We start from the raw sequence: 25,464 nt of genomic DNA, 5'->3' as shown, positions 1-25,464 counted from the left end.
CAGATCTCTTTACTATCTGGCTTAGTAGAAAACAACTGGATTTGTATATATGCTTCTGCCTTTGATCTGCTGAGATAAGCTGTTTAGATTGAAGCATATGAAGAAAATCTGATCTAATGACAGATACGTAAGACAGGGAGAAACATCTTGTCATAGCCACCCAAACTCAACATATGGTAGCTTCTTAAAGGTTAATTTCATCTTAGAACATGAAACTCTATCAATAAATATTTCATCCAAATGAAAATAAATTGGTCTATTTTGTACTTTTAATTGACTTTTACACATGCCTAATTCTTCATCATGCATTGGTAATATGGAAATATTACTTCATTAAACGATGCAGATTGTCCAAATGTTGAGTCATTTCATCAGAAAATCACAATTGTTAACATCACTAACAATCTCATCAGAAAAGTCTTTAAGTACTAGGAAGCTGCCAAGCTTAAGGCGGCAAGTTCTAATCTTTGCTTAAAAATTCAAATCTTAATACGACAACAAATATTGTCAGTTGTTTTCCTTACATTTGTTTTACTAAAGCATCTACCAAACACTCAAATCTGAATAGTATGTCAGTCATTCCAAATAAAATGGTTTTCAATGAAAAAAGCACCTACTGTACACTTCAGCTGGCAGTACAATTCTTCCTTGAGACAATTATGGTACTTCAGTGTGTGTAAGTACTTTATGCATACTTCCTCTTTTGTGACATGAAATATTAAAGACATACGTCCTCAAGAGCTGAAGTTTATAAAAATTTTCCTACTTCTTCAAGGTTATTCGTAAGTAAAATTAGTTTTTGTTATTGTTTAGTTTTATTTTGTTTTTATTTGTGAGTGCATGGGAGTCAACAATACCATGGCCACCAGTACTGTTTGGAGCCACTGCCCTGATTCATGGTAAGGCAGCCAGCAATTTTACTAACATTCCCTTTGCATCATCAGCGCCCAAGTCAACACAGTATATTTGAAAAAAAATGAAATGATGCCTTATTATTATGAAAATAGTTTTGACATTTTGAGAACCATGGTTCTAGAATTTTAAAAATGACATCAAATAAGAACAAATACATAAAGTAAAAAGATGAAAGGATCATAAAGTACACATTAAATTCTAGACAACTGAGTGAAGAGATCATCCACAACTGTCATTTCAGAATCATCAATATTCCAGGTCTCATTTTTTTTACCCAGGCAAATGTACATTTCTCGAAAAACAGGAAATTCTGAAAATTAGATTTTCCCTTATAGCAACCTTTGTCTGTTTTCTTTTTTTTTTTTTTTTTTTTGCATTTTTCTGAAGCTGGAAACAGGGAGAGACAGTCAGACAGACTCCCGCATGCGCCCGACCGGGATTCACCCGGCACGCCCACCATGGGGCGACGCTCTGCCCACCAGGGGGCGATGCTCTGCCCATCCTGGGCGTTCCATGTTGCAACCAGAGCCACTCTAGCGCCTGAGGCAGAGGCCAAGGAGCCATCCCCAGCGCCCGGGCCATCTTTGCTCCAATGGAGCCTTGGCTGCGGGAGGGGAAGAGAGAGACAGAGAGGAAGGTGCGGCGGAGGGGTGGAGAAGCAAATGGGCGCTTCTCCTGTGTGCCCTGGCCGGCTTTGTCTGTTTTCTTAACAATGCTATCCAATGATTTTGTTATATATTTAAATGGACCATGGGAATTCAGTTGTATCTTAAAGGTAGGTTATCATAGTAGGATTAGATAACACTGCCCATGGCAGACTACAGAAAGAAACGTTCAATAATATCCAACAAAATTGGACAATAAGGCATAAGTATCTCCATGCTAAAACATAAAATCTTCTAAGACTAAATCATGAAGAAATAGAAAATCTGAATAAAACTATTGATAGTAAAGAAAATGAATCAGTAATCAAAAACTTCCAACAAACAAAAGTCCATGAACAGACAGCTTCACTGGTGAAGCCTGCCAAATATTCAAAGATTTAATACCTATCTTGCTCAAATTTTTTAAAAATATAAGAACAACACATTCAAATAATACATCACCATCAAGTGGGATTCATCCCAGAAGCACAAGGATGGTTCAACGGATGGTTCAACATACATAAAATGATTAATGTAATACACCATATCAACAAAACAAAGAACAAAATCATATGGTCCTATCAATAGGTGCAGAAAAAGCATTCAATAAAATACAACATCCTTTTATGTTTATTTTAAACACTCAATAAAATGGGTATAGAAGGAAAATACCTCAATGTAATAAAGGCCATATATAACAAATCATCAGCTAACATTATACTAAATGATAAAAAACTGAAAACTTTTCCTCTAAAATCAGGAACAGGACAAGACTTCCCACTCTCTCCACTCCTATTCAACATGGTGCTGAAAGTTCTAGCCAGATAATCAGACAAGAGAAAGAAATAAAAGGCATTCATATTGGGAAAGAAGAAATAAAGGTTTTAGGTTTTGCAGATGACATGATCCTGTATATAGAAAATCCCAAAGGCTCCACAGAAAGACTATTAGAAACAATAAACCAATACAGTAAGGTCTCAGGATACAAAATTAATATACAAAAATCTATTGCTTTCTTATATGCCAACAAAATTTGAAAAAATGAACTAAAAAAAATAATCTCTTTTACAGTTGCAACAAAAAAAATGAAATACCTAGTAATAAACATAACAAAGGATATAAAGGATCTATATACTGAAAACTACAAAGCATTATTAAAAGAAATCTAAAAAGACACAATGAAATGGAAAATATCACATGCTCTTGGATAGGAAGAATAAATATAGTTAAAGTGTCCATATTACTGAAAACAATATACAAATTTAATGCAATTTCCATCAAAATTCCAATGTCATTTTTTAAAGAAATAAAACAAAAAATCATAAGGTTTATATGGAACCATCAAAAACTCCAAATAACCAAAGTAATCCTGAAGGGGAAAAAAACAAAGCTTGAGGCATTACAATACCTGACTTCAAATTATACTATAAAGCAGGGGTCCCCAAACTACGGCCTGCAGGCCGCATGCGGCCACGAGGCCATTTATCTGGCCCCCGCCACACTTCCGGAAGGGGCACCTCTTTCATTGGTGGTCAGTGAGAGGAGTACTGAATGTGTCGGGGCTGCAAAGTGCAGCATCGCTCACGTTCAGTACTACTTCCGATAACATGGTACACATGCATCAGGGCTCCGGAAGCACATCATATCACGTTACAGCTAGCAGTGACAAATATAAAACCGGACATTGACCATCTCATTAGCCAAGAGCAGGCCCATGGTTCCCATTGAAATACTGGTCAGTTTGTTGATTTAAATTTACTTGTTCTTTATTTTGAATATTGTATTTGTTCTCATTTTGTTTTTCTTCTTTAAAATAAGATATGTGCAAAGTGCATAGGGATTTGTTCATAGTTTTTTTTTATAGTCTGGCCCTCCAATGGTCTGAGGGACAGTGAACTGGCCCTCTGTGTAAAAAGTTTGGGGACCCCTACTATAGAGCCACGATAATCAAAACAGCATAGTATTGGCAGAAAAACAGACACATAGAACAATGGAACAGAATGGAGAGCCCAGAAATAAAACCACATATATATGGGCAAATCACCTTTGGTAAAGGAGCCAAAAACACACAATGGAAAAAAGAAAGCCTCTTCAATAAATGGTGCTAGGAAAATTGTAAAGTCACACGCAAAAGAGTGAAACTTGACTACAGTTTGTCCTTTTGCACAAAAATTAATTCAAAATGGATCAAAGACCTAAACATAAGACCTGAAGCAATAAATTACATAGAAGAGAACATAAGTATTAAACTCATGGACCTTGGCCATAGAGAACATTTTATGAATTTGACCCCAAAGGCAAGGGAAGTAAAGGCAAAGATAAATGAATGGGACTACATCAAACTAAGAAGCTTCTGCACAGCAAAAGAAACCAACAACAAAACAGACAGCCAACTAAATGGGAGATATTTGCAAATAACAGCTCAGATAAGGGGTTAATATACAAATATACATATAAAGAACTCAGAAAAATCAGCAACAAAAAGCAAACAATCCAATAAAAAAAACGGTGAGAGGACATGAACAGACACCTTTCCCAAGAAGAAATACAAATGGCCAATAGATATATGAAAAGATGCTCATCTTCATTAGCTATTAGAGAAATGCAAATCAAAACTACAATGAGATACCATAGCTATTATCAAGAAGACATGTAATAAGTATTAGAGAGGCTGTGGATAAAAAGGAACCCTCATTCACTGTTGGTGGGAATGCAAATTAGTACAACCACTATGGAAGAAAGTATGGTAGTTCCTAAAAAAATTAAGAATAGAATTACTATATGACCCAGCAATCCCTCTACTGGGTTATACCCCCAAACTTGAAAACATTGGTACATAAAGACATATTCACCCCATGTTCATCGCAGCATTATTCACAATGGCCAAGACATGGAAACAACCAAAGTGCCCTTCAATAGATGATTGGATAAAGAAGATGTGGTACAGGGACCTGGCCGGTTGGCTCAGTGGTAGAGCGTCGGCCTGGCGTGTGGAAGTCCCCGGTTCGATTCCCAGCCAGGGCACACAGGAGAGGCACCCATCTGCTTCTCCACCCCTCCCCCGCTCCTTCCTCTCTGTCTCTCTCTTCCCCTCCTGCAACCGAGGTTCCATTGGAGCAAAAGATGGCCTGGGCACTGGGGATGGCTCCTTGGCCTCTGCCCCAGGCGCTAGAGTGGTTCTGGTCACAACAGAGCGACCCCCAGATGGGCAGAGCATCCCCTCCTGGTGGGCGTGCCGGGTGGATCCCGGTTGGGCGCATGTAGGAGTCTGTCTGACTGCCTCCCCATTTCCAGCTTCAGAAAAATACAAAAAAAAAAAAAAAAAGATGTGGTACATATATACTATGGAATACTACTCAGCCATAAAAAACGATGGCATAGTGTCATTTACGACAACATGGATGGACCTTGATAACATTATACTGAGTGAAATAAGTAAATTTTAAAAAGTTAAGAACTGTATGATTCCATACATAGGTGGGACACAAAACTGAGACTCTAGACATAAATAGGAGTTTACTATGGTTACTAAGGGAAAGGGGGAGGGGGGGAGGGACACAAAGAGGGACAAATATAAGGTGATGGAGGATGATTTCTTTGGGTGATGGGTATACAACATAACCAACTGTCCACATGATGTAGAGATGTTTGCCCAAAATCTATGTACTCTAGTTGACCAATATTCCCATTAAATTTAATTGTCTGAATAAAAAGAAAAAAAAATGTAAGGTCACCAGTTTAAAATCCCAAGCTTGCCTAGCCAAGGCACATATGGGAGTTGATGCTTCCTTCTCCTCCCCTCTTCTCTCTCTCTCTCTCTCTCTCTCATAATTTAAAAATGAATAAATAAATAAATTGTTTTGAATTTTTAAAAATGTAAAAGAACAATATGCTCCCAAACTAATTTTACAAAGCCAGCATTACCCAGATACCAAAACCAAAGACACCACAAAAAGAAAATTACAGACCAATATCCCTGATGAACACAGATACAAAAATCTTCAATAGAACATTAACAAACCAAATTCAGTAATACATTAAAAAGATATACCATTACTGAGTGGGATTTATACAAGCATACAATTTAGGTTCAACATTCACAAATCAGCTGTCAGAAGGGAGGGAACTGCAGGGCTGGATGAAAACAGTGAAGGGTCTAAGCAAAAAAGAAAAAGAAGAAGAAAAATAACCTCAAAGACATAGAGAACAACATGGTAATTACTAGAGGGGAAGGAAGTATGGAGGGAGGTAGAAGAGAGCTTAGAAGAGATAAATGGTGATAGAAGGAGACTTGACTTAGAGTGATAAATATACAATACAATATATAGTTGATGTATTACAAACTGAATACCTGAAATTTATCCAACTTTATTAACCAATGGCAACCCAATAAAGTCAATAAAAAATTAAATTACTTTAAATTAAATTTTATAAAAAGAAAAGTAAAACTCAGTAATTGCTGAGTAATTGCTGATAACATGTTTTTATATATAAAAAACATGTAAAGACCCCACCAAAAACTGTTAGAGCTAATAAATTCAGTAAAGTTACAGAATACAAAATCGACATGCAAAAATCCATTATATTTTTATACACTAACAATGAACTACCAGAAACAAAAATTAAGAAAATAATCTCATTTACAATTACATCAAAAAGAATATAATACTTAGAAATAAAATTTAATCCAAGAGGTGAAAGACTTGTGCACTGAAAACTGTAAGAAACTGATGAAAGAAACTGAAGACACAAATAATGGACACTATTCCGTGATCATGGATTGGAAAAATCAGTATTATAAAACTGCCATATTACTCAAAACAATCTATATATTCCATGTAATCCCTATCAAAACTCAATGTCATTTTTCACAGAAATAAAACAAATAATAAAATTTGTATAAAACCAAGAGAATCCCAGTCAAAACAACCTTGAGAAAGGAAAACAACGCTGAAGATATCATGCTCCTTAATCTCAATTCAAATCTAAACATATCACAAAGCTATAATAATAAAAAAAAAATATGGTACTGACATAAAAACAGATACACAGATAAATGGAACAGAAGAGAGAACTCAAAAATAACCCACACATATATGATCAATCAATTTATGACAAAGAAGGTAAGAATATATAATGGGAAGAACAGTCTCTTCAATAAATGTTGCTGGAAAAACTGGACAGTCACAGACATAAAAATGAAACTACAGGCCCTGGCCGGTCGGCTCAGCGGTAGAGCGTCAGCTTGGCGTGCGGGGGACCCGGGTTCGATTCCCGGCCAGGGCACATATGAGAAGCGCCCATTTGCTTCTCCACCCCCACCCCCTTCTTCCTCTCTGTCTCTCTCTTCCCCTCCCGCAGCCAAGGCTCCATTGGAGCAAAGATGGCCCGGGCGCTGGGGATGGCTCCTTGGCCTCTGCCCCAGGCGCTAGAGTGGCTCTGGTCGCGGCAGAGCAACGCCCCGGAGGGGCAGAGCATCGCCCCCTGGTGGACAGAGCGTCGCCCCTGGTGGGCGTGCCGGGTGAATCCCGGTCGGGCGCATGCGGGAGTCTGTCTGACTGTCTCTCCCCGTTTCCAGCTTCAGAAAAGTACAAAAAAAAAAAAAATGAAACTACATGACTACCTTACACTGTATACAAACATTATCTCAAAATGAATTAATGACTGAAATGTAAGACAGACACCAAAAAACAGAAGAAAATGTAGGTGGTTAGTTCCTTGATATAGTTCTTGGTAATGTCTTTTGGATCTGACTCCAAATGCAATGGCAACAAAGTAAAATTAAACAAATGGAAGTATATCAAATTTCAAAGCTTCTACAGGGTTAAAGAACATATTAACAAAATAAAAAGGCAACCTATTAAAAGAAAAAAGGCATTGGCAAATCAAAAAGTTGATAAGGGGCTAATATCCAAAATATATAAGGAAGCTCAATAACAAAAAAAAAATCCAATTTAAATTCAATTTAAAAATGGAGAGAGAATCTGAATAGACATTTTTCCAAAAAAGACATATAGATGGCCAATACACATATGCAAAAATGTTCATCACTAATCAACAGAAAAATGCAAAGCAAAACCACAGTGGACATAGACAAAAGTGAAGTGGTTACCAAAAGGAGGGGGTTGGGAGAAGGGGCCAAATATACAGTGAACGAAAGTGTTTTGATTTGGGTGATGGACACACAATGCAATGAACAGTTCACATGCTAATGGGGATATATAACTGAAGCCTACGTGTTCCTATGGACCAATGTCATCCCATTAAATTTAATTTCTAAATAAAAAAACACCCAATGAGGTGTCATCTCATACATGTCAGAATAGCTATTATGAAAAGGACAAGAAATAACAAGTGTTGGCAAAGGTGTGGGAAAGAGGGAAACCTGGTGCACAATCGCTGGGAATGTACACTGGGCAGGCACTGCGGAGAACAGTATAAAGGTTACTTGAGAAAGGAAATAGAACTACCATAAGACTCAGCAATTCTACTTCTGGGTATTTATCTTAAAAAAACCCAAAAACACTAATTTAAGAAAAAAGTGCACTCCTATGTTCACTGCAGCATTATTTACAATAGCCAAGATATGGGAACAATGTCCATCAAGGGTAAATATAGAAAAGATATGGTATATTTACACAATGGGATACTACTCAACCAAAAAAAAGAATAAAATCTTGTCATTTGCAATAATAGGGATGGACCTTGACGGTATTCTGCTATATGAAAGAATTCAGACAAAGAAAGACAAATACAATATGATTTCGCTTATATGTGGAATCTCAAAAAGAGAACAAACCTCTCACAGATAAAGAGAACACACTGGTGGTTGCCACAAGGAAGGGGATTTGGGGGATGAAATGGGTGAATGAATCAAGGGTACAAACTTCCAGATATGAAATAAGTGATGAGGATGACATGTATGGCATGGTGACTACAGTCAATAATGCTATATAAGCAAACTAAAACTTGTTAAAAAAGCAAATCTTAAAATTTCTCTTCACAAGGAAAATACAAGTTTTGTGACTTCATATGGCAACAGATGGTGGCTGAATTTCTTATGGTGATAACTTTGCAGTGTACACAAATGTCTAACCATTATGTTATATACCTGAAATTAACAGAATGTTGTATGTCAATTATACTTCAATAAGTCAAATTTTTTTAAAAAGAAAGTTATCTATAGATCAAATTGCAAGCTTCTCAAGAGCAGTGAATTGTGTTTATTTTACCCCATGAACATCCAGCATCCATCATAGTGCTTGTCACAAGAACACACTAAATATATAGTGAATGAATAAATGAAGACTACAGAAGGTAGGGAAAAGAAAATGATGGTAAATGGGAAAAACATGAATTACATTTCCATATTTTCTAAAAGGGTGGCCTGTCATCAAATGGACTCCATTAAAAGCACAAGCATGGATAAGAATATAATTTTTATTGAACTGAATATAATTAACCATGCATATGGAGCTGAATATAATTAACCACGCATACCCACCAGGCTTGATGTCCTTGTAAACAAAATTTTCCAAGCCATAAATGAACTCCCCTGAGTGTGCGCCTGCATCCACATGGCAGCAGAAACCAAACACAAAGATTTAAAAGATACCTTTAATTTCACATGTAAAATATGTCTAACCTTAATTCAAAGAATTAGAAATCATAGAACAAGTAAAATTCAGTGACACCAAAACCATTATTCTAAGTTAACATTAAATGACATCACTTTCATTATTTCAACATACAAACTAGTTTATAATAGTAAAACAAAAGTTCTTAATAATTAAATTTATAACAATAATTTCAAATTAAGCACAGCAGAGAAATATCAATTACAGCTAATGCCTCATTAAATTATTTGATTTTTTTTTTTTTACTCAGTGACAAGAGGGGAGGCAGAGACAGACTCCCGCATACACTGCAACTGGGATTCACCCAGGAAGCCCACTGAGGGGCAATTCTCTGCCCATCTGGGGTGTTGCTCCATTGCTCAGCAACCAAGTTCATGAAGCCATTCTCAGCACCCAGGGCCAACTCACTCCAATTGAGAGCGCCATGGCTGCAGGAAGGGAAGAGAGAGAAAGAGAGAGAGAAGCGATGGGGGGAGGTAGAGAAGAGAAGCAGAAGGGCGCTTCTCCTGTGTGCCCTGACTGGGAATTGAACCCAGGACATCCCAATGCTCTACCACTGAGTCAACCAGCAAGGGCTTTGATACATTTTCAAACAGAGCAATTCTGCTATTTCGATTCCATTTTTGACTACCACTTTGTCCATTTTCAGAATGAAATATTACCTTCATATTTATACTAATTTTAGAGTCAGCTGAAATGAACTCACCTTATTTAGTCTGATCCGTTCCCTTTAGATATACTGCCTGAATCCTTTCTATACATTCTGTTTAATGATAGCTAAATAGTACCATCTTCCATTTCTCTCCCCAAATCCAGCCTAGACACAGCAAGTTTAACCTTCCTAACACAGCTCTGATAACATCATTCCCTAGATTTTTAAGAAAGAAAATGAAAAAAGAGTTACTGACTCACTCACTGGCTAGATGAGCATCCGTTATTCATAGTTAAACATAGAGGAGTTAGAGCCAGACTGGATTCAAATTCTAGCTCTATCATTTTCTAGCTGTGTGCCATAGGACAAGTTATTTAACTTTCAGCTTTTTCAAATATTAAATGGGAATAATAACAGCCTTTATATCATAGAATTATGACTATTGAGTCAATTCCTATAAAGCACTTTAAAGATTGGCAAACAGTATTTATTGTCATTATCATCATCATAGCATTCAAGTACCTTAAAATTTACCTAAACACAGCTTTCTAACTTACCTCTAACTACACTCTATCAAACCCCCCAATTCTTACCACCATCACTGTCCACTCTACTTACAATGTCCTCTCTCAGCACACTCATCCTTTAGACACAGCTGAAATACGTACCTTCAGTGCCTGTCCTGATCTCTTTGGCTAAATATGTGTATGTCCATAACATCCCATTCGTATTTCTTTGATGGAACTCAACACTTTCTCCTGTTTATTATTATGCACAGGTCTTATTTTCCCAGCTAAAATGTAATGTTATGAATAGTAGGATCCAGGGATTTTCTAATTTTTGTGTTTCTAACAATGTGTCAAGCAGATTAATATCAGCCTTCTCAAAAGTACCTGTAAACTAAAAAAAAATACTACTTTCAGGCCTTGGTAGAAAGTCAGCCCAGAGTATGGAAGTCCTGGGTTCAATTCCTGGTCAGGACACACAGGAGAAGTGACCATCTACTTCACCACCCCTCCCTTTCTCCCACCCCTTCTTCCACCACCCCCTTCCCCTCCCAGAGCCATGGCTCAAATGGTTTGAGCAAGTTGGCCAGGGTGCTGAGGATGGTTCCATGGCCAGGTGTTAAAATAGCTTGGTTGCCCGAGCAAGAGAGCAGTGGCCCCAGATGGGCAGAGTATCACCCTGTAGGGGGCTTGCAGAGTGGATCCTGGTCAGGGCACATATGGGAGCCTGTCTGTCCGCCTCCCTGCCTCTCAATTAATTTTTAAAAAATGTTATGAAAATCTAAAAAAATACCACTTTTAAAATTCCAATTTTAAACTTAGCATTCTATCTCCAGCCAAATCAAACAAGTGTGGAAGTAAAAAAGAAAGACTTTCAGACTTGAAAGGATTTTAAAAATTACATCCAGTGCATCCTTTCTTAAAAGCTGTTTTAGATATGTTCCAACAAAACAAAGAAACACAAATACAAAAGAACAAAAGGCAAGACACCAGGAAATAATGGATTAAACTCAAAAGAGCAATGAAGACCAGTCCTAGGATGACAAGTGTGTAGCAGAACTAAAGAAACAACCAGTTCAACTGAAGATCTCCATGAGAAAAATGGGAGCAGGGGAGGGAACCAATAGATGGCCTTGGGCAATTGGAAATAACCATAGTCATAAAACAGATTTCAAACAGCATGTAAAAAGAATTAAGCTTAAGTTTCAATAGAAGACTAAGCAAATAAAAAAAGGAGTACTTACAAATTCAAGAAAAAACAAAAGGATGCATAAGAAAGGTAATCACAGTACATCATTTGACCTATGCAATGAACAATAATTACAATGTCATCGTAATGTAAATTTCTACTAGTAATTAGCCAAAAATTATGATATAACCTTATTACAAAGAATTAGGGAGAGAAATTTAGGGCAAAAGGAGATGGCAAGAGAGCTAAACTCTTTGACTACCATAACAGGAAATTCTAGGTAATTCCTTAGAGCAGTGGTTCTCAAACTTTTTGAAGTCGGGGTGCATTTAAAACCCTACAAATAATTGTAGGGGTACTATATACAAATTTCTGAGAAATATGTTATAATAATTAAGTCAAATATTAAAGAAAAATATATAAAGTTCAAGGGTGCTTTTATGGTAATTAAACAAAATAAATACAACAAAATTAAATTTATTCTGACATTAAAAAACATTTTGTCACATTTTTTGTTATGCTTTTTAGAATTCGTAAAAAAGAGGAGTTAAAAAATAAAAAATCTAAAAGTTATCTTTTTATATATATAGATACATTCTTAGTAAGATTTAGTAAAGTCGGCAGGTCCCAGCACAAATGTGTTAAGTTTTTTCATTCTTGTGTTTATGAGAAACATGAGCCTGATGTGCCCTAGCCATTTCTTCAATGTTTGGGCATATATCTGAAAGGCAAACTCTCATTTCCTCATCAATACATTGAAGAACTCCTCTCCTTTTTACCCTTAATTGTGTTGAGTGCAGAAAACCCCAACCATACATATCACCTTAACTTTAGACCAAACAAAGGATAGAAGAAACTTGCCTCCAGCTTTTCCAGGTAACATACATGGGGGGTAGTGTAAACAATCCAGCACCACAGCTTAACAGCCTTTTGCAACCTAATCAGGCAAGTGAGGTGGGGGGTTGGGCAGACTCTCAGCTTACAGCCAATTCCCCACACCTCTGTTCCCCAAAAAACCAAAATTCCAAAAACCCTGTTGGCTTTTTGGTCCCCAACAGGCACATATTTCTCTAGAATACTATAGAGCGCACCTGGAAATCTTCTAGGGTGCATCAGTGCATCAGTGCACCCTGGCGCACACTTTGAGAACCACTGACTTAATAGAAATAAACCAGATTATGATAGGATGTTAACCTTTCTAAAATAATAGTCACTTCTAAGAAGAGTGTCTAGAGAAGGATGAAACAGAGAATTGACATTTTTCATCAGAAGTCTTTCTGACAAAACTATTTGGTTATAAAGTATATATATATTCTTTGATAAATTTAACAGTTTACAGAATCTATAATATTTGAGAATCTTTTGGCCTCATTAAGAATTTAATCTTTTCCTTTACTTTGTAATAGCCTTTCAGAGAAAATAAACTCACTAAAATAAAAGTGTCAAGAAGTTTATTTTTACAATTTTACAAATATTCTAGAAATAAATTCATAGTTACATTTTAATTTTCCTTTTGCCCACATGATAGTAGGCAGCATTCTATTTCGCCACAGGAAAAAAATTAAGTAAAAATATATTTTTAGAGCGGATCAGCATGAGCATTTTTTCATTTTTATCATTTGCTGTTCAGAACTGAATCACTTCCTCTTCTCACCTGAGTCTCTAAATATACATGATGCTGCTTTTGCGCTTTTAAAATCAAGATGTAATAAGTCTAAAAAATAAAGTATGGTAATTACATATAACTATTACTATTAACTAATAATGGTGAAATGCAAAGCACCTCAAGGGCCAAGGTTGTCTTTTATTATTCACTTGAATATTATATAAAGAGGTGACCCATATTCATACAAACTAGAAAAATATTTACATGCAGTCAAGATAATATATTTCTTGACAATGAAGGAAAAATAATCTCTATCAATACATTTCCCCAATTCTAAATTCATCTCTTTTATCTGAAAATATTTTTTTGAAAAATCTAATAATGTTAAAACTGAGTTTCACTTTCTGAATTTTAGTTCTATCCCAACAAAACCTAAATTTTATCATCTAAGAAGCTACAATGTAATTATTTTATATTACATAAGCCTCAGAGACCTATTTACACAAACTTAATACTAAAGATGTTCATTCCCTATAGTAATATCAAATCATCTTTAACAGTCTCTTTTCCAAACCCACACATATACATTTCCTAAGCACTGAAGACCCAGGAGTAAAAATCTCATAGACACTCAATACAAAAGATATAGCAGGTATACATTGTCAATTAAGCCATCAACTACTAAAACGGAAGATACTACTATCCCATGCTTTTTCTTGCAGATCATTGGAAACACTAAATATCTTCTAAGCAATCTCTGATTTCCTTTCAAAAAATAAGAGAGAGAGAGAAAGAGAATGTTGGGTTTTGTTTCTCAAAGGAGATAATTTAACTAAAAATATATTATAAATTGTGTTATATCAGTATATCTGAGTATATGTCAATGTACCTATTGAAGTACATATGCATCCAGAAAATGTATTTAATCTGAACTGTATCAAGAAAAAAAAAATGAAAATCTAGTGTTCTTCAAGTCTTTCTCATCTTTATAGTATTATTTCCATATGCACTAATTAACTAAAAGTGAATTAAAATCACACTGAACTATCATAAAACAAAACCATTCCCACCTTGCTTTATCTGCTATATAGAATAAAGAAAATTTTTTATAACAATATAGGTTATAAGCTTAGCAGAAATACAAACTATGCTTAAGTATAAAAAAGAAGGGAAAAAAATTATGCTTTTTTACTTCTTACATTAAGACTGCCTCTAGCCTGACCAGCTGGTGGTGCAGTGGGTAGGTTGTTAGCTTGGGATGCTGAGGACCCAGGTTCAAACCCCAAGGTCACCAGCTTGAACGCAGGGCCACCAGCTTAAGCACGGGCTCACTGGCTTGAATGCACAGTTGCCGGCTTGATCATGATCACTGGCTTGAGAAAGGGCTCACTTGCTCTGCTGGAGCCTCCCAGTCAGGGCACACATGAAAGCAATCAATGAACTACTAAGATGCTGCAAAGAGGAATGATGCTTCTCATGTCTTTCCATTCCAGCCTATCTGTTCTCTCTCTCTCTCTCTAAAAAAACAAAAACAAAAATAAAAAACAAAAAACTGCCTCTAAATATTTTAAGTATTTTAGTAATCTTGTGTAAAAGAATCAGTAATTCTATATAAGAGAAAATCCTTGAGGCAAAAAGAATTAGAATCATTGATAAAAAATTTTAATGAGAAAGCTATTTTAAACAGATTCCTTATTGATTCAATTACATGTCAGCAGCTTAAGTTAGAAAAAGAAATCATATTATATCTAAGTATTTCTGCCATTTATAAGTCAACAGTTGTCAGCCCTCTTAAAAGAGACCAAAGAGAAATGTCTTTGCAGTGAGATAAAACAATCACGGGAAAAGGCAATGATTCCTAAATGTAGGTACTGTATATCTATTTATAAGTTTACCTAAACATAAATTTATTGTACCTTTCTCTGCTGCTTTTTGAAGGGCTTCTTCAATTCGAGACAGCTCTTTCTGTTTAATATCTTGCAACGACTTTTCTTCTTTTTCAGCATCATACTTAATACCTAAAATATACAGTTAAATCACAAATAAAGAAATGCATTAGTAAGTAGGAAAAGTTTAGCCTCATGATTGTGTGTGATGTGTCATTTTTTTTGTCAGTCAAAAAACAGCTGCATTCTTTAGACTAGATTTTACAAAAAAGTTTAAGCATAACTGATTTCCATTTATTTGCAAAGCTTATATCAAAAAGGAAAGAAGGGGGAAAGTAATTAAAAGGCTAAAAAAACAGTATGAAAAAGAGTAAGTAAGGAAAAAGGTGGGTAGAAAAGAAAAAGGGAAAAATAGAGGGAGGGCAAATAATACACCAGAACATGTCCAGTTATTATATCTGAGTGGTAAAATTTTGAGTAACCACAAAAAACATGTAACATCCAGTATCAGCTAATATCAGTACAGATTGACAAAAAGACTTTTAGAAAGTAATTTAAGAATATGTTCAAACAAGCCCTGGCCGGTTGGCTCAGCGGTAGAGCGTCGGCCTAGCGTGCGGAGGACCCCGGTTCGATTCCCGGCCAGGGCACAAAGGAGAAGCGCCCATTTGCTTCTCCACCCCTCCATCGCGCCTTCCTCTCTGTCTCTCTCTTCCCCTCCCGCAGCCAAGGCTCCATTGGAGCAAAGATGGCCCGGGCGCTGGGCATGGCTCTGTGGCCTCTGCCTCAGGCGCTAGAGTGGCTCTGGTCGCAACATGGCGACGCCCAGGATGGGCAGAGCATCGCCCCCTGGTGGGCAGAGCGTGGCCCCTGGTGGGCGTGCCGGGTGGATCCCGGTCGGGCGCATGCGGGAGTCTGTCTGACTGTCTCTCCCCGTTTCCAGCTTCAGAAAAATGCAAAAAAAAAAAAAAAAAAAAAAAAAAAAAAAGAATATGTTCAAACAATCATATTCTTTTTATCTAGTAATTTCATTTCTGATAATATATCCTAAGAAATAACACCAAAGAATAAAAAAGATATCTATATATAAGAAGGAGGCAGTTACAATATTTACTGTTACAACAAAAACAATAGGCATCCTAAAATGGGATATCATATATAGCCTTTCAAAATTGCCATATCACCATGAAACGGAAACATATCAAAATATATAAAGTAAAAAAAGGCAGATCCATGTTGTATATTTGTGATAAATGCTGTATCAAATTAAGTTAAGTACATGGTAAAGACTAGAAAGCAAAAAAGAAAAAGAAAAATTCTGTTTATGACCAAAAAAATACAGTAATTTTCCCTAAAACATCCAAACTTCCCTTAACATTATATTGTTCTTATAACTGAAAAAACATTAGTAATAAAAGGTATTCCTTAAATAAACATCACTACTTTAAAACACTGACTAAAAGTTAAAATATTATAATTCATAATTTTAAAATTACTTATTTTACATATATCTTTGAGAGAATATTGACATAAAATCAGAAGCACCAAACTGGAGAGAAAGTTTCCAATTTTAAAATCTATAAATTAACACATCAGTAAATTTTTTAAGCCTTACTTTATTCCATTCCCCTAAAATAAATCTGCCTAATAGGAAGCCTTAATTGTAAAATTATTCATACAGAATAAATTTAACAAATGGCTAAAATTAATTTTTTCCAACATAAAAATATTTGATATACAAACGTAGTGATATGTATATGAGTATATATGTAAAATGTATGCAGATATATGCATACATATATGTATATAACTAATTAAAAGTATATTTTATTTTACTAAACATATTGTTAACCCATGTAACATTCAATTTCACTGTGATGTTACTGAATGGTTGCAGATTAAAATAACATACTTGCTCCGGGAACAACAAGCAGGTATAATCCCTCTAGGGTTGCAACAACTGCTTCTCCATAAAGGTTCTTCCAAGGAATCTTCAAAGTTAATTTATCTGAAGAAACATAATTTCAACATTAAATTCTTAGTTGGTTGCTCAAAAACATGTATTTCCCTCTTTCTATGGAGAGAAAAAAGTATAACAAAATTGTTCATGCATGTAGTAAGTATACAGCTCAGAAAAAGTTTTGTTGTTTTTTTGTTTTTTTAGAGAGGAGAGAGAATGAGAGAGAGAGAGAGAGAGAGAGAAGGGGGAGGGAGGAGCAGGAAGCATCAACTCCCATGTGTGCCTTGACCAGGCAAGCCCAGGGTTTTGAACCGGTGACCTCAGTGTTCCAGGTCGATGCTTTATCCACTGCGCCACCACAGGTCAGGCCCAGAAAAAGTTTTTTAAAATTCAACACTAACATTTACAAAGATCTTTTCCATATTATATTATTAGAAGTGACTATTCACATTGTGCTTTACACTTTTCAATCTTTTTGATAACTATTATTTTATTCAATAGTCCCAACTTGTAAGAAGAATAAGGCAGCTATTGCTTCAATTCTTAAAAAAGGAAGCTCAGTCACAGAGAGGTTAAATTAATTGCCTAAGACCACCCAAATCATCAGTGAGGATGCTGGAACCAGAAATGGGTATTCTTCCTCATTCAACAGTTAGCTGACGGTCTGAATGTTATACATGCTGGTCGATACACACTAACAACTATGTACATCTCTACAGCTCAATTATAAAGTAATATCTGTACATGATCCCAGAAACTGAAGCAGCAACAAAGAGAAGAAGAGTACCAAAGGAAAAAAACTTTGAAAGGATGCCCATGGCTACAATTGAAGGAGGCCAGCTCTAAAGGCAAGGTGTGCTGTTTGATGATTAGTATTATGAGTTACAGGCAGCTCAGACAATTTATATTCCAAATTTCTACTTACAAAGCACTAGAAAGAACACACTTTCCTTCTTGGAACCAATGGTATTATTATCAGGTCCTTCAGAGACTAGTTTGAAAAAATTTTTTCACTCATAAATGAACTATGGCCCTAATTGGACAGTAAGCCAAGTTTGGGGTTTTATGGGAAAAGGTTTTGCAGAGCAGAAGAGAGAATACAAGGGCATACTCTCACCTCAATTTTAAAATGAGCAGAATCTATCTTGGGTTTCTTTCCATATTTCTTTCTTTATTCTTTTCCCAATCTCTAGTATACCCTCTCTCTAGGTCTCCAGGCAGCCTATGTCCCCTCGACAATACTAGAACAATTCGATCCAAACCTTTTCTAATCCCCAAAGTTTTCCATGTTCCAAAACAAATTACCTATTCTAATCACAATTTCTAAAAAAAGCCTAAAGAATATAATTCGCTTAGTGTCGCTGATCAAGACTCTTCAGAGATAGGAATCTGATTCAACTAAATCAGGCTAGTATGAGAATGACTAAGCACTTACACCACCAGAATCACTGGCACTTATAAATAAGATGCTCAGGCCCTGGACGGTTGGCTCAGTAGTAGAGCGTCGGCCTGGCGTGCGGGAGTCCCGGGTTCAACGCCCGGCCAGGGCACACAGGAGAAGCGCCCGTCTGCTTCTCCACCCTTCCCCCTCTCCTTCCTCTCTGTCTCTCTCTTCCCCTCCCGCAGCCAAGGCTCCATTGGAGCAAAGTTTGCCCGGGCGCTGAGGATGGCTCTGTGGCCTTTGCCTCAGGCACTAGAATGGCTCTGGTTGCGACAGAGCGACGCCCCAGATGGGCAGAGCATTGCCCCCTGGTGGGCATGCCAGGTGGATCCCGGTCGGGCGCGTGTGGGAGTCTGTCTGACTGCCTTCCCGTTTCCAACTTCAAAAAAAAAAAAAAAAAAAAAAAAAAGATGCTCAAAGTTCAAAGAACTGTTAAACAGTATAAAAAGCTGAAGGGGAAACAATGCCCTGTAAGGGAGAATATTTTGATTCACCTGAATGGCTATGTAGGCAAGCCAGTTTTACCTGGGAATCTATACTCAGGGTTAAAATCTCAAATTACTTCTCCATTTAAATTTCATTTTTCTTCAGCTTATAAACCTGCTGAGTACCTTAACTGGCTCCCAGGTCAAGGAGTCTACAGGTAATGCCAGTTATCTCTATGATCCACATACGTATTTATGAATCATTTCTAAGTCTGATCATTTTTATCTCATGAACTCCGAAAAATTGGTTTGATTACCTTCTAGCTGAGCATGAGACTGAAAAAATTAAAAATGCCCCTTTAACTAAAAAGAGATTATCTGTTCCCCATTCTTCACTCCATTTATCTGAATCCACCATCCTCCCATCCTTCATTATCCTGAATTCCACTGGAATTCAGCTAGTTATATTACAACTTCCCTTTTCTAAATCAGGAAATTTTTTTAATTTTTAAGAGGATAATCCAGGAATACTCAAAAATATGTCTACTTTTTAAAAAAACAAAACATTCTTGAGCTTACAGCCACACTGACGCTGCAAGGTTAGGTGCAATATCCTAATCTAACGGAAATTTAATAGTTAATATAAATGCTATGTAAACTAAAAATAAATTACAAAGAAAGTGTGTTTCCATCCTTATATGCAAAGGATCTCTCATAATTCAATGAGTAACCCTGAAGAAAGTCATTAAGTTCTTACAATACTTTAAAAGCAAAAAGGACAAATTTTAAAACATTAGGAAACTTCTCCCAAAATATAAATCTAATTGTAATATAGAAAGAATAATTTTAAAATTCTTTAGTCAAATATAACTCATCCAATACCCTGAAATTGGGATTTTAATACTGAATCCTAATTTTAGATCACTGTAACTTCCTTGAGGACAAAGCTATATTTATCCTTGCCTTTCCACAGCTACTTGCATAGCCTCATACATAGCAGGTGTGCATAAATATCGCTAAGGGAAAAGAATGAATGAATACCTATAATCACTCCAGGATTTCAATTAAGTATGTAGAGCCACAACAATACTTCTGAAACACTGCTAAACATCACCATCTCACATAGCACAAGGCTCTGTATAGAAATTTTTAAAAAAGAGAGATGTGTGCCTTAGGGATGCTTTCAGTCTAAGGGAGTGTCTCCTGTTTCAAGAGAGAAAGGCATGAAAATGTTACTTTATATTAAAATGAAAGCAGAAAAGTGATATAAAATGAACTCTAATGGAAATATTCAAAGTAATTTCCTTGAATACAAAATAACAAATGAAGGAAAATGATGTGAAGCAGCAGGATGTTCAAGATAGAAAGGATCGTGGCGTAAGTGACAATTCTGAAGAGAACATCATCTAGGGTTGTAATTTATATTTTTTAAAAAGTAAAAATCAGGTCATATGGACAGGTTGAGAAAACTTCATAAAATTGAAAATTTTGTTCAACAAAGATGTTAGCAGATGGGATAAACCTGAAGGGAAGGGGGGAGGGCGCTGTAGGGAGGGGGCTAGGGAGATGTTGAGGGGAATAAGGGGGTGGGGGGATGCATTCGGGGCAACCCTAGAATCTATGTAAATACAATTTATTAAATTAAAAGAAAGATGTTAACTTAGTTATGGATGATCTCAGTATAAGAGTTTAGCTGCAAAGAGAAACTTTCTGCTTAACAAGACATATCCTCCATACCACACTGCTGCAGAATATATCAAGTGAAATGGTTGAACAAAACATGAGGGAAATAAGCTACAATTAAATTTGGTGTTTTTTTGTTTTGTTTTGTTTTTACAGAGACAGAGAGAGTCAGAGAGAGGGACAGATAGGGACAGACAGACAGGAAAGGAGAGAGATGAGAAGCATCAATCAGTTTTTCGTTGCAACACCTTAGTTGTTCACTGATTGCTTTCTCATATGTGCCTTGACCGTGGGCCTTCAGCAGACCAGGTAACCCCTTGCTTGAGTCAGCGACCTTGGGTCCAAGCTGGTGAGCTTTTTTTATGCTCAAACCAAATGAGCTCGCGCTGAAGCTGGTGACCACTGGGTCTCGAACCTGGGGTCCTCTGTATCCCCAGCCCGACACTCTATCCATTGCACCACCGCCTGGTCAGGCTACAATTAAGTTCTGTTTACTACAATATGCAAATTATACTACTTTCACATATAAAGAAAAAGCACAAAATCTGGATACCAATTTTGAAAATTATTTGTGTGGTGGAACCAAAACCTGAAAAATATCATTGCAGTTCAAATATTCAACCATTTTACAGGGTAATCCTCTAGCCTATTGTCAAAAACTTTGAAGTATATTTGTATTATACATAATACACATTAGGTTCAGAACTACAGAAGCTCTAATCAACAGAAGCCTCTCACATTTTTATTCAAATTAGTATGATATTTTAGATTAAATAACAGAAAATATAAAAACTAAAAGGACTAAAAATAACTCAAATGAAGAGTTAAGTACTTACCAATTTGGCCAGCCTTGACTTTAAAAGGAACATCCAGTTCACTCTACAGAAGGAAGAAAACAATTTAAAAGACATCTTAAATTAAGTTCCCTCCAAAATATCACCCCTGTATCATCAACTTACATACACAATCATCTCTAAGGAAAAATATGAAATAAATTTTCCATAATTAAATAACTCATAGAGGTGGGGGGATGTAGAAGAGGGTACTGGTGATGGGAAGAGAGAGGATTTCCGGTGGTGAACATGCAATACAATATACACATGAAATATTATACAATTATACACCTGAAACCTATGTGATTTTATTACTTAATGTCACCCCAATCAATTCAATAAAAATGAAAAAAAAGAAATGCCAATAGAAAGAATAGAAAGGGGTGGACTTGAAGATTGATGTAGTAAAGATTAAATTTCTTAGCTGGGGATAAACAGTCTGGACAAGGCAAGTATATTGAATAAAAAGAAATTATGTAGCCTGGCCAGGTGGTGGCGCAGCGGATAGAGCATCGGACTGGGATGCAGAGGACCCAGGTTTGAAACCCTGACGTCGCCAGCTTGAGCACAGGCTCATCTGGTTTGAGCAAAGCTCACCAGCTTGGACCCAAGGTCGCTGGCTCAAACAAGGGGTTACTCGGTCTGCTGTAGCCCCACGGTCAAGGGGGGCTACATATGAGAAAGCAATCAATGAACAACTAAAGTGCCACAATGAAATTGATAATTCTCTTCTCTCTCCTTTCCTGTCTGTCTGTCCCTATCCACCTTCTCTCTGACTCTCTCTCTGTGTCAAAAAAAGAAAAAGAAAAAAGAAATTATGTAAAACAAGCAAAAAATAAGTCATAAAGGATTTTTTTTGGCTGAAACAAAGAGTTCTTATTAAACTTTGAGCTTAAAAAAGAATTCATGAGAAAAGCATAATTATATATAGAAACAACAGAAAAGAAGTTTGTAGTCAAAGAAAGTAATTGGGTAAAACCAGCTGTTTTAATAAACCAAACCAGGCGAGATGAAAATTCAATAAACTTTTAATGTAATAGATGAACACTGTTAAAAATATTAGAATAAGGGAGAAAAAAAGAGTTCTTTCAGGTAAATAAGCTGAAGATAATAACTAAACAATTCTCTCTCAAGTAACAAATCTGGTATATGAATAGACAAGTGAAATAAGCCAGTCAGAGAAAGAGAAGTACCACTTGATTTCACTCATTTGTGGAATTTAATGATCAAAATGAACTAACAAGCATAACAGAAACAGACTTATACTTAGAGAACAGGCTGACAGCTGTGGGGGGTGGGGAAGAAGGGGTGTGAAAGGATAGAGCAAAAAGAAAACAACTCATGGACACAGAAAACAGTTTAGAGATAAAAGCGAGAGGAGAAGGTGGAAGAATGCATAGGAGTGATAAATGGTGATAGACAAAGACTTAACTTGGGGGGAGTGAACACACAACATGGTATACATAGATGTGTTGTAGAATTGGGCACCTGAAATCTATACTGCTCACAAAAATTAGGGGATATTTCTTTTTTTTTTTTTTTTTTCCTGAAGCTGGAAATGGGGAGGCAGTCAGACAGACTCCCGCATGCGCCCGACCAGGATCCACCCGGCACTCCCACCAGGGGGCGATGCTCTGCCCATTCGGGTCGTCGCTCTGTCACGACCAGAGCCACTCTAGCGCCTGGGGCAGAGGCCAAGGAGCCATCCCCAGCGCCCGGGCCATCTTTTGCTCCAATGGAGCCTCGGCTGCGGGAAGGGAAGAGAGAGACAGAGAGGAAGGAGAAGGAGAGGGGTGGAGAAGCAAATGGGCGCCTCTCCTGTGTGCCCTGGCCGGGAATCGAACCCGGGACTTCTGCACGCCAGGCCGACGCTCTACCACTGAGCCAACTGGCCAGGGCGGGGATATTTCAAAGTGAATATAAAGTGATAAAATATCCCCTAGTTTTTGTGAGCAGTATATATATAATTATGTTAACCAGTGTCACCCCAATTAAAAAAAAATTCTTTAAAAAGGCAGGTTCCCATCCTAGCTGGCTGGCTCAGCGGTAGAGCATTGACCTGGCGTGTGGAAGTCCCGGGTTCAATTCCCGGCCAGGGCACACAGGAGAAGCGCCCATCTGCTTCTCCACCCCCCTCTCCTTCCTCTCTGTCTCTCTCTTCCCCTCCTGCAGCTGGGGCTCCATTGGAGCGAAGATGGCCCGGGCGCTGGGGATGGCTCCATGGCCTCCACCTCAGGTGCTAGAATGGCTCCGGTTGCAACAGAGCAATGCCCCAGATGGGCAGAGCATCACCCCCTGATGGGGATGCCCAGTGGATCCCAGTTGGGTGCATGCAGGAGTCTATCTGACTGCTTCCCCACTTCTCACTTTGGAAAAATAAAAAAAATAAAAATAAATAATAAAAGGCAGATTCCCAACAAAATATTTACCAAATTAGCATCTACTTTAAATTACTGACAATTACCAATCAATAATAAACTTTCACTTTCTAGATTCCAAATCACTAGAACGTACAAATAACTTTTTTTAAGCAGAGTACTAAACAATAACTGATATTCACAATGATCACTTAAGTCTTTAGAATTACAAATTGAACCAATAAGAGTAGCCTTTCTGATAGGTAAGCTTCAGAATGTATATATTAACACTACCCAAATCTGGCAATAAAATATAGTACTTTAGATAACAATTAACTAAAATAATCAATTTACCTGATCTCTGATTACTTAAGAATTTTAGGTGAACAGGAATGGAAGAAAATACAAATAGCTTTCAATAAAGTCTTTTTTATTTTTTACCAAAAAAAAGAAATCCTCACTGATGATAAAAGAACGGCTCTACCCTCAGGGAGTAGAGGGGATAAGTTCATATTTGATCTTCCTGAAATAATTCCTCACACAAAATGAGTGAAAAGAACCCATATTAAAGGAAAACCTCACTAACCTGATTTAATTACAATTTAAATTAATGGAAGCTATAATTTAGAAAATCCTTTTTATATTTAATTAAAATCAAAATTCAAATTGGGCTAACAGAGTTCATAAAAATTCTATGTATGTTAGATATATATACTGTCACAACTCTATTTATACTTATTTCCTTCTAAAATAAATACAGAAAATTAGCTTTATTCCAGTCTCTAGCAATAGAATCTTAAATCTAATTTTGGGATAGGCCTGACCTGTGGTGGCACAGTGGATAAAGCGTCGACCTGGAAATGCTGAGGTCGCCGGTTCAAAACCCTGGGCTTGCCTGGTCAAGGCACAAATGGGAGTTGATGCTTCCAGCTCCTCCCCTTCTCTCTCTCTGTCTCTCTCTCTCTCTTCTCTCTCCCTCTCTTTCTCTCTCTCTCCCTCTCTCTCTCTTCTCTAAAAATGAATAAATAAAATTAAATTAAATTTAAAAAAAAATAAATTTTGGGATAAATTATAAAAAGCTGAAGCAACTACATAAACAGAGGGAAAGAAAATTTAATATTCTGAATGCCCAATACTTGCCAGGCTCTACTTTCCATCTTATCTAAGCCACAAAGGCAGAGAGATATTATATTGCTTGTATTATTAATTCCACTTAAAAGATGATTAAACCAGTGCTCAAAAAAACTGAGAAACTTGCCAAAAGACACACAGCTGGTAAAAGGCAGAGCCAGCACTCAAACCCAGTTCTTCCAGACTACAAGGTCCATGCCCTTTCCACCACGTCAAACAAAATCAAATGTTACTTTTTAACAAAATCAAATGTCATTCCTTGTGACAAAGTTCTACTCCTAGGATCTTTAAAAAAAAAAAATGGCTTCCAAGACCAGTCATGGGAGCATTTCATATATAATGCTCTCCCTAATAACACAGTTCAAGGAGAAATTCAACCAGAAGTCAAGGATAGGGTTTTAAAACATACGATAGGTTAATTCGAGATATATCCTATTAATTAAAGAATAAAATCATTCTTTTTTTTTTAATTTTTTATTTATTCATTTTAGAGAGGAGAGGGAGAGACAGAGAGAGAGAGAGGAGAGACAGAGAGAGATGAGGGGAGGAGCTGGAAGCATCAACTCCCATATGTGCCTTGACTAGGCAAGCCCAGGGTT

General features: G+C 36.8%; 1 protein-coding gene across 4 annotated transcripts in view; it reads right to left on the bottom strand.

The window, feature by feature from the left end:
* VPS13C (vacuolar protein sorting 13 homolog C) overlaps positions 1 to 25,464 on the bottom strand; it is a 223,006-nt gene that overhangs the window by 179,839 nt on the left and 17,703 nt on the right. For 3 of the 4 annotated variants that reach the window (XM_066274748.1, XM_066274749.1, XM_066274751.1), the window contains exons 3-6: positions 21,381 to 21,423; positions 16,948 to 17,043; positions 15,066 to 15,167; positions 9,064 to 9,126 (exon numbers count right to left, since the gene is read on the bottom strand). In XM_066274748.1, the coding sequence (XP_066130845.1) occupies positions 9,064 to 9,126; positions 15,066 to 15,167; positions 16,948 to 17,043; positions 21,381 to 21,423 (304 nt within the window). The remainder of the gene's footprint in view (positions 1 to 9,063; positions 9,127 to 15,065; positions 15,168 to 16,947; positions 17,044 to 21,380; positions 21,424 to 25,464) is intronic. The other variant, XM_066274750.1, reaches the window with a different exon arrangement.

This window comes from Saccopteryx bilineata, chromosome 4, assembly GCF_036850765.1.
Source record: "Saccopteryx bilineata isolate mSacBil1 chromosome 4, mSacBil1_pri_phased_curated, whole genome shotgun sequence".
NCBI classification, from domain to species: Eukaryota; Metazoa; Chordata; class Mammalia; order Chiroptera; family Emballonuridae; genus Saccopteryx; species Saccopteryx bilineata.
Note: the sequence above shows the minus strand (reverse complement) of the source record. Positions and strands in the feature narration are given on the sequence as shown.